Source organism: Pongo abelii, chromosome 5 (assembly GCF_028885655.2).
Source record: "Pongo abelii isolate AG06213 chromosome 5, NHGRI_mPonAbe1-v2.0_pri, whole genome shotgun sequence".
Classification (NCBI taxonomy): domain Eukaryota; kingdom Metazoa; phylum Chordata; class Mammalia; order Primates; family Hominidae; genus Pongo; species Pongo abelii.
The window spans coordinates 128,908,912-128,921,999 of NC_071990.2; the positions used below are offsets into that span (position 1 = coordinate 128,908,912).

The 13,088-nt window shown below is 38.1% G+C and overlaps 1 protein-coding gene across 7 annotated transcripts in view; it reads right to left on the minus strand.

Annotated features, from left to right (window-relative positions):
- Positions 1–13,088, minus strand: part of MTCL3 (MTCL family member 3) — a 65,392-nt gene that overhangs the window by 28,268 nt on the left and 24,036 nt on the right. For all 7 annotated transcript variants that reach the window (XM_054558140.2, XM_054558137.2, XM_054558136.2 and 4 more), the window contains one exon: positions 607–678. In XM_054558140.2, coding sequence (XP_054414115.1) covers positions 607–678 — 72 coding nt within the window. The remainder of the gene's footprint in view (positions 1–606; positions 679–13,088) is intronic.

The window sequence follows — 13,088 nt, forward strand, 5'->3', positions numbered from 1 at the left end:
TTTAAAATCTTCTTCATTACAACCATTGGCACCTCTTTTTACCTTGAAAGCAAAGCTAGTCTTTACTGTGGCTGTGTTTCTAAGGTTTTAACAAGCCCATGTTGAGTACATCTTTCAACTTTCATTTTTATTCTTTTGTCTCCTTTCTTTTGCTTCTCCAATCACTGGTATGGAGAATTACTTCATTCCAGGGCTCTCTAAAGATATAACGAGCCTTTCTCTCCTTTCTGACTTCCTTCTGCAACATTCCTTTCTTTACTTTCTCCTGACACTATAGGAACAGCCTTTCTATTGACCTTATTAATTATAAAAGGACAAGATTAGCATCATGAGTATAGTTCTCAAATATAGCAGCGTATAAAGTACGAATGACATTTTTCTGTGTGCTTACAATGTAAAGCAATTATAATAGGGATGTTACGGCTGGCTTTATAAGTAAATATTCTGATTTATACTACCTGTATCTACAGCTACACAATTGATATGCAAATTTGACTTTGTTTTACATAAGGTTATCTGGCCATTATATCTATTTATAAATGTAGCTTGTGATTATATACACTTAGAGGTACTTGATGTACTAGTTGAAATTTTATTTCCACATACCTCTGTGGGAGTCTGTTGAGCCTTTTTTTCAGATTTTGGCAAATCTTTGCTTCCTCTTCTTTTTAAGGATAACTGAAACAAAGCACAAATATATTTAGTTGGATAAACTATAATTTTAATTCAATTTTATGTTTTTAAGTATTCTAGTCTCAAATGACAAAACCAAGACAAATAAAAAGAGTTACTTCAATAATCATAAAAGGAGGAAAAAAAATCCTAAACCAGATAGATTTAGATTTATTTTTACTTTGGACTAGGATACACATCACAGTAGAATGTAGCTGGCAATTATTTAATTTGAGAAATACAGGAAACCTACTGTGAAAATGCAGAAAAACAACAGACAAAATTGATTGTTGACTCAATATGATATATAGTTCAAATGTAAACAAATGCTTGTTAGCATTCCACATCACTGAAGGAAAAAAAGTAAGTTATTATTTCCACTGTTGGGAGTTAGGTTGCTATAAGCTTATGAACACACACTTTCAGTGAATTTATGTAGAATCGGAAGCACTTCATTCTCCCCTCACCACACATCACCCCCTTGCTCCTCCCCGACACGTGCAAAATGATAGGGCAAGGTAGGGGTTGTAGTGAAATGGAGAAGGCATGCCCCATCTCAAGAAGCAGGTGGACCAGCCACAGCTTCAGCTCATTGTGTGCTACAGGAATGTGGGCTTTTACAAGAGAAGCTGGAAATCTGGATTCTTATGTAAAATCTCCCACATTTTACTGGCTGATCCTAATTAAAATTCAAACTAACACTTCAGAAGTCAAAGAATACACAGCTAGTGCCAAACTGTTTCAAGGACAAGCATTATATGATCTCTGGTGCTCAGTTCCACTTCTCACACCAATATAATAAGAAGTGTCTCCGTATGTAAACAATAATTATCCATATGTATGTCTACCATATACTAGACATTGAGGGGGAGACTCAAAGTTCAATTACATACTGCATCTACCATTAGGAGGCTGAAACTTAGCAGGGGAGGAGACAGAGAAGCAAACAATTACAGTGCAAGTTGATAAATGCTATGCTTTAAGTTCTGTGAAGCAGGGATTTTGTTTTAGTGTGGCATCACCACCATAAAAATAGTGCTTGCCACATGGCAGGTGGTGAAAAAATACTTGCTGAACTAATAATGTATGAATACCAAATACGAGGTTCTGAGGTCAAAGAGAAGGACGGGGTATAGACTGACAGTAAAAATAGGAAAGCCTTTTCCAAAGAGGAGTCTTCATAAATTTGCAAAGAAATGAAAATTAAATTCTTCACATGTTAATTTCTAACGCATATCCACTGTTAAGTAAAGGCATATGTTCAAGCACAGAAGGCAGGGGAATACTTTGATGCAACTGCTTTCATTCAGTATGAAACTGAAACTACAGAGACAAGTGAATAGCCCACGTGGTTATTCATTTCTAGTTCTTTACAGGAAGAAGTTCTTTCTGTTGCTTGTATAATCTTCTTAGAAAGGAAAGCTTGGGGACTGACTCACCATAACCAAAAAGTAATTTAGGAAGTAATCAACAAAATAGTCCCAAGAATACCAAGAATAAAGTGAGCTGAACTAAGAAACCTGGAACATTCTAGGTAGGGGCTACCTACAAGAAGCGTTAAATTTGTTTCACTAAATACTTATTGAATGCTTGTATTTGAATTCGCTCAATTATATGTTTATTTAGTGACTACCAATGCACTTCATAAGATACCTGTGACACAATAATAATAAAACCAATGTGATCTTTGCTCTTTTGGGGGTTCTCAGCTTACTTGGCATGATCTGTTCAGTCTGGAATTCAACACAGTGTTATGAAAGCAATGATAATACAAGAACAATATTAACTGTCACTGAGCCCTAATTCATGTCAACCCCTTCACATACATTATCTCAGCTAATTTTTAAACACTCCTTTTAGCCTCACTTTGCAGGTGCCGAAACTAAAGTTTACAGGGGTAAACAGAAGTAGATGAATACATTATCAAAAGCATCAGTTATCTCTGTGCTCCTCAGAACAGCATCATCAGTGTCACCCAGAAAGCTGTTGGAAAAGCAAATTCTTGAGATTCATCCTAGACCCACTGATTCAGAAACTCTGAGGATGGGGCCCAGTGATCTATGATTTAATAAGCTAAAGTTTGCAAATGTCTAAAGTTACTAGTTGGTAACAATAACTTCAGACCTTGACCCAAGTCTTTCTGATATCTAACTGTTAGCTATTAGATCACTAAGGAGAAAGACTTTATCTAATCTAGGGCTAGAGATGGTGTGGGGAGCTAGGGATAATTTCCAAAAGGAGTAGCATCTTATCTAGAATCTGGTGCATGAGTAGTCAGCCAATGGAAGATGAAGAGGAGGAAAAGGGAAAAAAAGGCATTCCACATAGAAAACCCATTTCTGGGACAAATTCCATATGGGTGTTACAGAGTGAGAGGAGAGGAGTGACATGAGATTTGCTGGTGGCATAAGTCAGATCTTGAAGGACATTGAATAAAGATTGAATTTTATCTTATTCAGGTCAAATTATTTTGCTAGGGTCAACTTGGAGCACTAAATGCTCCTATTGAGCAAGAAATGTCATAATTAGACTGTCATAGAGACATACAAAGACACAATGGTGGCAGTACAAATGGCTGTGAGATAAAGAGATGACATGCAGGGATTTCGAGGGAAAGTATGTTCTAGTTCTGGAAATGATTTTTGGTCTTTGTGTTTCATTCATTTCATAGGTATTTAGTTCCTGGTCTATATGTGGTACTGTATATATGCCAAACACATATGACTAAGAAATATTGTACTCTTTCCCCAAACAGCTAACTGTTTATAATGATGAAAAGGATGCAATTAGCAAAAACAGTGGGCAGAACTAACTCAGGGCAATAAATAAAGAAAAAGGGACTGAGAGGGCAAAGGAAGAAGCTCTAATTCCAGATCTGGGGAATCAGAGAAAATCATCCAAGAGAACTGACTTTTGAAGGATATGCAAAATTTCAACAGAAATAAAACTGAACAAACTGTTGTAGAGTAAAGATATAGAGGAATGAATGTGCCTTTCAGATGCACTAACTCCTGAAAAGAAGTGATGGAGGTAGGGCCACTGTAGAGATGGGGTAAAAGAAGATGCAGAAAAGATTAAGGTCAGCTTGTGCAGCTGAGAAATTTAGACTTTATCCTGTGGGCAATGTTAAAATGAGACCTCTAAATTAATATAAGAGTAATGCTGAAATTAGGGCATTCTTTCCTAAGAGACATTTTCTATTTTGCTTTTATTTAAATATCACTCAGGTGGGGTGTTAAGCTCAAATAAAGCTCTGAAGTAAAGCCTTCCACTTGAATAAAGATACATTAGCTTTCAGGTGCCTTTAGGGCTGCTAGTACGTGTAAGTATCACATTTGCATTTTCAATAAATATTTCATCATATTTTCATATTCCAGTAAGTTTATATCAACTTTCTGAATCCTATGAAACAAAGATGAGGCATTTCTATGGATACAGAAAGTTAGAGAAATAATGTGAGTCCAAGTAGTCCTTTTCCTGTGAGGATGAAACTGTGTAACCTCCCCCCTTGTCATCCTCCCCCACCATCATCCACTAAATCTTGTAACCTCTGCTAGGGGAGCAGTTGGGGAGGCCACAATGAAATCTCAGATTTTCATATTTGCTGGCAAAGCAGGCACTTCTCTAGATGGTTCTCTAGATAAATATGTTGAAAACATTTCTTGTCCACTTCTTAATTCTTTACATTCCCAGCCTCAGTTTGTCCAAAAGAGGCTGCTGTTCTTTCTGATCATGAGAAGGTCAGGAATTAGAGAGTTTTGCCAGTAATTATTTTTGCACAGCAATGATATAAAATGGGTTGTTTGTTTTCTAAAAATGTTTTGAGATTACCTTCCTTTTCTCAATTAAAATTTACTCCACTTAGTATGTAGCATCTTTATGTTTTCAGCAATTAAACCACAGAGAAGAATGTACCTAACATGTTACCAAAAGACATATTATGCATATAGAAGTCTCCTATGCTGTTGATAAAATTAAAGAGAGATTCATTTGTATGGTAATTAAATCAAGAAGGAAACTATAGAGACATTAATATTTAGATTTTTTGAGCCCTAAATATGTGTCATGCACTTTTCTCAGCACTTTATATGTATCTACTCATTCAGACTGACAACAGACTAATTGACACCACCGTCTGAAGCACACAATGGATTTATCACTCAGCTAGCTAGTGTTAGAACCAGGATGCAAATTAGCCAGTTTCAGAGTTCCCACTTTGAACAACTACATTATACTGTTACTTCGACAGAAAAAAAGGTGCAATTTAGATAGCAGGCTTATATTATTTCTGAGCATATCCTTTATGATAACAGAGCATGACAGCAAGGTTTGGGGTACTAGGTTACATATAATGACACATGTGCAGAAGTTTTAATATTTTCAACATAGGGATCAGCAGAAGTGACATACATCACTTACTGGTTCTTAAATCAATCTGTAAATACTGTGACTATAGTGTAACACTGGGAGGGAGGCCCAGGGATTGCCTGCTGGAAGGAAACTGAAAAAGGTAGAAGCTCTGTCTCCAACTTGTCTTGGAAGGGGACAGAAGGGGCTCTTGTTCCTAGAAGTCTTCCTCTTTTCCTTCTATTACATCCTTGACACTTACCCAGACAGACTGGCAGAGGCAGAACAGGTGAAGTGCCCAGAGAGCTTGCTTAGGACCACATTCACTCTCTTCCCTAAAAGGGTGAGGCAGGATCCCAAGCTTCATACTAAGGCACGATCTTAAGGTCCAGAGGGGAATGTGGGTGAAGAAGAGGCACATGCCAGGGTGATCAAGCTGTGTCATTCTGTGCAAAATCTTTCAGTGGCTTCCCATCGCACTGAGTCAGAGTCATGCTTTACTAAGGTATACCAGACCCTGACTACACACTAGATTTATTCTGGTAACGTTTTATAAAGACTTGACCAGATTTCAACCCAGACCAATTAAAACAGATTTTGGGATTGGGCCCAGACATTTTTTCAAAGCTCCCAGAGTGACTAGAATGTGTAGCTGGTTCTGTCAACTACCAGCCCACTCTATGTGGTCACCCCACCCCCCATTCCCACATCCCAAACAAGCCCTTCAACCTCATCTCGCACCACACTCCTCACTGCTTTCTTTGCTCTAGTGTCACAGGCATCCTTGCAGTTCCTCAAACATACCAAGTATGCCCCTGTTTGGGGCCTTTGGACTATGGCTTCCTCTGCCTGCAACATTCTTCCCTCATATACTCTCATGACCCACTTCCATAGTCTCTTCAGGGTCCCTAATAAGAGAGATCTTCCCAGGCCATTTCATATCAAAAAGCAAATCCTTCCACCATTCTCTTCCTTTGCATATTCCTTGTCTTCCTAATTCTGCTTTTTTATTTTTCCCCATAGCTCCTCTAATCTCACCAACTGACTTGTATATTTGTTTGTTTCGTGTCTGTTTTCTCATTCTGCAATGTGAGCTCCACAAGAGCAGGCTCCTAGAATTGGTCTCTGTTATAGCTCCTGCTCTTGGAAATATACCTGACACAAAGTGGTTGTTCAGTCTATGTCAGTTCAATGAGGAAACAGCCACTCTAGCTTTATTTCTTGCCTAGATTTGTTTTGGAAGTGTTACTAAAAGTTGATAAATGATAAAAACAGGTAAACAAAAGCCCATTTGAAAAGGTCTACTTTAAAAGTAGACCTTTAAAATGCTGGAATATAAAATGGAAAGAAGCTGGAAAAATAAAAATGTCTTAGGCTTTTCAACAAAAAGACTAAAGAGTGAAAATTGTATGAGCTGAAAAGTATTTAAAACAGGACATATCACATATAGCTGGCCCTCTGTATCTACAGGTTTCACATTTGCGGATTCAGCCAACCACAGATTGAATTTTTTTTTAAGTACAACAATAAAAAATAATGCAAACTTAAAAATGATACAGTAAAATCACTATTCACATAACATTTACATTGTATTATGTATCATAAGTAATCTAGAGTTGAAATAAAGCACAGGCATACCTTGATTTATTGAACTTCACTGTATTGTACTTCACAGAAACCACAATTTTTACAAATTTAAGGTTTGTGGAGACTCTGCATTGAGCAGGTCCATTGGTGCAATTTTTCTAAAAGCTTGTGCTCATTTTGTGTCTCTGTGTTACATTTTGGTAATTCTCCCATTATCTCAGACTTTCTCATTATTATTATATCCATTATGATAATCTGTGATGAATGATCTTTGATGTCACTCTTTTAATTGTTTGGGGGCACGATGAACTATGCTGATATAAATTGGCTAACTTAAATGCTATGTGTGTTCTGTCTGCTCCACCAACTGGCTGTTCTCCCATCTCTCTCCCTCTCAGGCCTATTCCCTGAGACACAACAGTATTGAAATAGGCCAGTTAATAACCCTACAATGGCCTCTAAGTTTTCAAGTGAAAGGAAGAGTCATATGTCTCTCACTTTAAATCAAAAGCTAGAAATAATTAAGCTTGGTGAGGTAGGCATGTCCAAAGCCAAGATAAACCAAAAGCTAGGCCTCTTGTGACAAACACCTAGGCCTCTTAGCCAAGTTGTGAATGCAAAGTAAAAGTTCTAGAAATAAATTAAAAGTGCCATTCTAGTGAACATACAAATAATAAGAAAGCAAAACAGCCTTATTGCCTATACGCAAAAAGTTTTAGTGGTCTGGATAAAAGATCAAACAACCCACAACATCCCCTTAAGCCAAAGCTTAATCCAGGGCAAGGCCCTAACTCTTCAATTCTATGAAAGTGAAGGAAGAGAGGTGAGGAAGCTGCAGAAGAAATGTTAGAAGCTAGTGGGCGTTGGTACATGAGGTTTAAAGAAAGAAGCCATCTCCATAGCACAAAAGGACAAGGTTCAGCAGCAAGTGCTGATATAGAAGCTGCAGCATGCTATTGGGAAGATCTAGGTAAGATGGTTGGTGAAGGTGGCTACACTAAATAATAGACTTTCAATGTAGATAAAACAGCCTTCTCTTGGAAGAAGATGCCGTCTAGAACTTTCATAGCTAAAAAGGAGAAGTCAATGCCTAGCTTCAAAGCTTCAAAGACAGGCTCTCTTGTTGGGGGCCAAAATAGCTGATAACTTTAAGTTGAAAGCAATGCTCATTTACCATTCTGAAAATCCTAGGGTCATTAAGAATTATGCTAAACCTATTCTGCCTCTGTTCTATAAATGAAAGAACAAAGCCTTTATGACAGCATCTCAATTTATAGCACAGTTTACCAAATATTTTAAGCCCACTTTTGAGACCTACTGCTCAGAAGAAGGGATCCCTTTCAAAAGATTACTGCTCATTGATAATGCACTTGGTCAAACAGGAGCTCTGATGGAGATGTGCAAGGAGACTAATGTTCTTTCCATGCCTGCTAACACAAAATCCATTCTGCAGCCCACAGATCACGGAGTTAACTTTAATTGTCAAGTCTTATTATTTTAAAAATGTACTTTATAAGGCTATAGCTGCCAGGTAGTGATTCTTATGATGAATCTGGGCAAAGTAAATTGAAAATCTTCTGGAAAGAAATGGCATTCTAGATGCCATTAAGAATATTCATGATTGGGCCAGGCGCAGTGGCTCACGCCTGTAATCCAAGCACTTTGGGAGCCTGAGGCGGGTGGATCATGAGGTCAAGAGATTGAGACAATCCTGGCCAACATGGTGAAACTCCGTCTCTACTAAAAATACAAAAATTAGCTTAGTGTAGTGATGCGTGCCTGTAGTCCCAGCTACTTGGGAGGCTGAGGCAGAAGAATTGCTAGAACCTGGGAGGCAGAGGTTGCAGTGAGCTATCGCACCACTACACTCCAGCCTGGGGGACAGAGCAAGACTCCATCTCAAACAAACAAACAAACAAACAAACAAAAACACCAAAAAAAGAATATTCATGATTGATTGGAGAAGGTCAAAACATTAACAAGAGTTTGGAAGAAGTTGATTCCAACCCTCAGAGATGACTTGAGGGGTTCAAGACATCAGTTGAGGAAATAAATGTGGCGACAATAGCAAGAGAACTAGAAGTATAGCCTGATTGTGACTGACTTGCTGCAAGCTCCTGATACAACTTTAATGGATGAGGAGTTGTTTCTTATGGATGAGCAAAGGAAGTGATTTCTTGAAATGAACTGTATTCCTTGTGAAGATGATATGAACTTTGCTGAAATGACAACAAAATGTTTAGAATATTCCTTAAACTTCCTTCATAAAACAGTGGCAAGGTTTGCAAGAATTTATTCCAATATTTTAAGAGATTCTAATGTGGGTAAAATGCTGTCAAACAGCATTGCATGCTACAGGGCAATCTTTCATAAAAGGAAGAGTCAACTGATGTGGCAAATCACATTGTTGCCTTATTTTAGGGAATTGTCATAGCCACTCCAACCTTTGGCAACCACCACCCTGGTCAGTCAGCAGCCATCAACATCCAGGGAAGACCCACCATCCAACCAGATGATGACTCGTTGAAGGCTAAGATGATCCTTAGGATGTTTTAGCAATAAAGTATTTTAAAATTAAGGTATATACATTTTTTTAGATATCATGCTATTGCACACTTAACAGACTACAGTATAGTATAAACAACTTTTACATGTACTGGGAAACCAAACAATAGTGTGACTTGCTTTACTGCCGTGGTCTAGAACAGAACCTGCAATATCTCTGAGGTAGGCCTATAAATGGGAATATGTGAGTAGACCAGCCTGGGCAATATGGTGAGACTTTATCTCTACAAAAATTTTTTAAAAGTTAGCCAGGCATGGTGGCATGCAGCTAGTCCTAGCTACTTAGGAAGCTGAGCCAGGAGGATAGCTTCAGCCCAGGAGTTCGAGGCTGCAGTAAACTATAAACCCACCACTACACTCCAACCTAGGTGACCCTAGACTCCAGCAAGACCCTGTCTCAAAAAAAAAAAGAAAAAAAAGATGGAGTCTACTTCTGTACCTCTTCTAACTGAACTGGCCTTGTGACTTGCTTTGACCTGTAAAATCCGGTGGCAGAAATGGCATGCTGGTTCTGAGCCTACCCTTGAGAGATTGTACAATTCTGCTCACTCTCTTGGAAATCTGCTACCCTGTGTTTTAAGTCTGGGCTGGCCTGCTCCATGAAAAGTCATGTGGCCCAGATGCTCCTATTGCCCTAGTGAACAGCCAGTTAATCCTCAATGCAGAGCCTTCTAGCTGTTAGCTAACCATAAATACATGCATGGACCTACCTGAGACCAGAATGGACCACAGAATTATGAGCCACATAAATGTTGTTTTAAGCCACAAAGTTTTGGGATGGTTTGCTACACAGCAAAAATCCACTGACACATCTACCAAACATTCTTCACCACTGGGATTAAAAAATACACTAGGCTAATAAATTTAGTCCAGATTTATAAACAATATCCTGTATTCAAATTCCATAAAAGCGAAAAAAAAAAAAAAGAATGTAAAAGGCTAAGAGGAAGAGTTGAGAAGGTTATCAAACACAAGAAAAATAAAGCTTAATGTATTTTCCTTGGTTTTATTTCTCCCCTGCCTTTGCCACTATTTTGATTCCAGAAATTTTTTTTTTAAGACGGAGTCTCACCCTGTTGCCCAGGCTGGAGAGCAGTGGCCTGATCTCGGCTCACTGCAAGCTCCGCCTTGTGGGTTCACGACATTCTCCTGTCTCAGGCTCCCTAGTAGCTGGGACTACAGGCACCCGCCACCACACCCGGCTACTTTTTTGTGTTTTTTTAGTAGAGGCGGGGTTTCACCGTGTTAGCCAGGGTGGTCTCAATCTCATGACCTCGTGATCCACTCGCCTCGGCCTCCCAAAGTGCTGGGATTACAGGCGTGAGCCACCAGGCCCGGCCCCCAGAAAAATTTTTTAATGAAACTGAGCTTAAATAAATTATTTTTAAAGTTCAGTTTTCCAGTTCTAAATTTCAGATGCCTCCCTTAATAATAGCAGGTGTTCAATTAGCACCAAAGGTATATATGAGTTAAAAGCTAATAAATTTCATCCTAACATTTAAGCTTATTATATATATATGAAGTGTTTCTTCTATTTGAACTTAGCTTTTATTCTTCATTTTTAGGAAGAAGTGATATATACATCTTCACAATGCCTTTATCTATGCCTCTGATTTATATTTGTTCATCCCACCCTTAGTTTTAGCAAACTTTGTTTATCATTCTGTTTCTGTAGTGTTTCTAGGCAAGAGAAGAAAAATAACTTTAAATTTTCCAAAATTTCCTACTTATGTAAATTTACAGAGTTGAAGCACAAATACAAGGTGAACTATACCCAGAAAAATCTCAATTTTAATTTAAGGATTCAATTTTCCAAACTTACAGTGATAGTTTAAAAAGCAAGACTTTAGAAAAGAATAGAGAAGGGAAGAAAAGAAACATTATTAATTCATTGATTCTAATAAATAATGTTGGAAGATATGGGAAGGAAAGTTGACTGGCAATTTAAATCTGGAAATTGTTTCCAGAAGGTAATAATAAATTTTAAAAGTCCTGGAATTTTCACTTTGACTCCCTTCTACAGATGTTTCTAGAGGCACATGTCAGAGGTGAGGAGGTATATCTGGCATAGAGATGTTTATGTCATGAAGGCAGAGACCTGAATTTGCCAATAAATCAGCCAGCCCTCTTCTGCTAGACAGCTAAACCCTTTCTCCATCCCATAAGGCCAGGTACCGTTCCTATCTTCTGAGTTATGAGGCTGCCAAACTTATTTCATCCCATCTCCAGTGAATGCCTAAATAAAAGCACATTTTAAAAGCTGAGAAAACTATTTTTCTGCTCTAAACACTGATACAATGCCAAACTAAAATAGCTGTGATCATGGTATTATTTTGTTTTATTTTTTAAAATTAAAGAATCCAATAAATTTTCCTTTTCCTAGTTCCTCTATTCTTTTCCCATGTGATAAAGTAGATATCTACAGCAGAGGTCAGATTGATGACAGATTTATGTGAATTCTTTATTGTTAAGGAATATTATATAATGAGTCAATTTGTAGAGCATACCCTTGAACCAGGCTACCAATAAAAGAGGAAACTTTTAAGTCTTTTTCAGTGTGAGAATCAGAATTATCTTCACAGGGCCAAATAGGTTTGCATGGCCCTTCAATTGTACAGTGTCTTTTTAAGCCATTCTTTGGTGCCAGGAATTACTTTAGAACATATCTGCCCTTTTCCTAGTGTATTATTTGGTAATAATGCTTAAATGTCTTCAAATTGGAACCCATGCTTTGTAACTATTCGTGGCATTAAACATTAAAATGGCAAAACTGCATTTACTTTTGCACCAACCTAAGAGTACAGTGAAATTTAGGTACGTCAGAAACTTAGAAAGTAAGATGCTGAACTTAACTCTAGAAAATCTAGGAGAGCTTAAAAACCATGGGATATCAGAAAGAAGAAAAAAAAATAGAGGCTTCTCTTGTTAATGGGATGTGGTTACAACAGAACTGGAGGAAATAGCACTGATAAAAAAAAACTGTAATAGTTGAGGCCTACAAGATCTTTGTGAAAACATCCCCTTTAAAAGTCAGGTTAGAACTCCATATGGGCTGCCTTGCATTATGTAGTTCATATCATATGATCAAAATATTTCCTGGATCCTTAGGAAGAACTGGCCTCTGTATTTTCTAAGCTTCTCTGGGATTCATCAAGGGACTCAAGGCTACTGCTGAAGTAGTTTATGATAAAATTAACTCTTTCATCATTGTAGAACCTTCTTTTGGAGCAGGGTATGGATTATTAGAGGGTCTGTCAAACTGCCAATAATAAACTGATCACAAAGCAAGACCACCTTGCTTTAAAAAATCAAAGCCAACATGGTAAGTGCTTCTTTAATATATCATGTATTATACTTGGTTGGCACCATGCAAAAGCCTCATAGAACTCCACCCAAGCAAATGGATTTAAGACTGGGATATTTCTCAGCTTAGAGTTTTAAAAAATCTGAGAACCTGGTGGCTCACGCCTGTAATCCCAGCACTTTGGGAGGCCGAGTCGGGCAGATCACGAGGTCAGGAGATCAAGACCATCCCGGCTAACACGGTGAGACCCCGTCTCTACTAAAAATACAAAAAAGTAGCCAGGCATGGTGGTGGGCGCCTGTAGTCCCACCTACTAGGGAGGCTGAGGCAGGAGAATGTCGTGAACCCAGGAGGCGGAGCTTGCAGTGAGCCAAGATCAAGCCCCTGCACTCCAGCCTGGGCGACAGAGCGTGACTCCATCTCAAAAAAAAAAAAATATTTTATATCTGAGATCCACAGTAAAGATATGTTTATTAAACTATGGATGACAACAACAAATGCAGAGATGTATTCTAATTTACTCTTGTTAATGGATTGGCTTCTAACCATCACTGCATTGAGTAATTAAAAGACACTTAGAAAATTATGTCTGGGTAGTGACCACAGTTCCTTA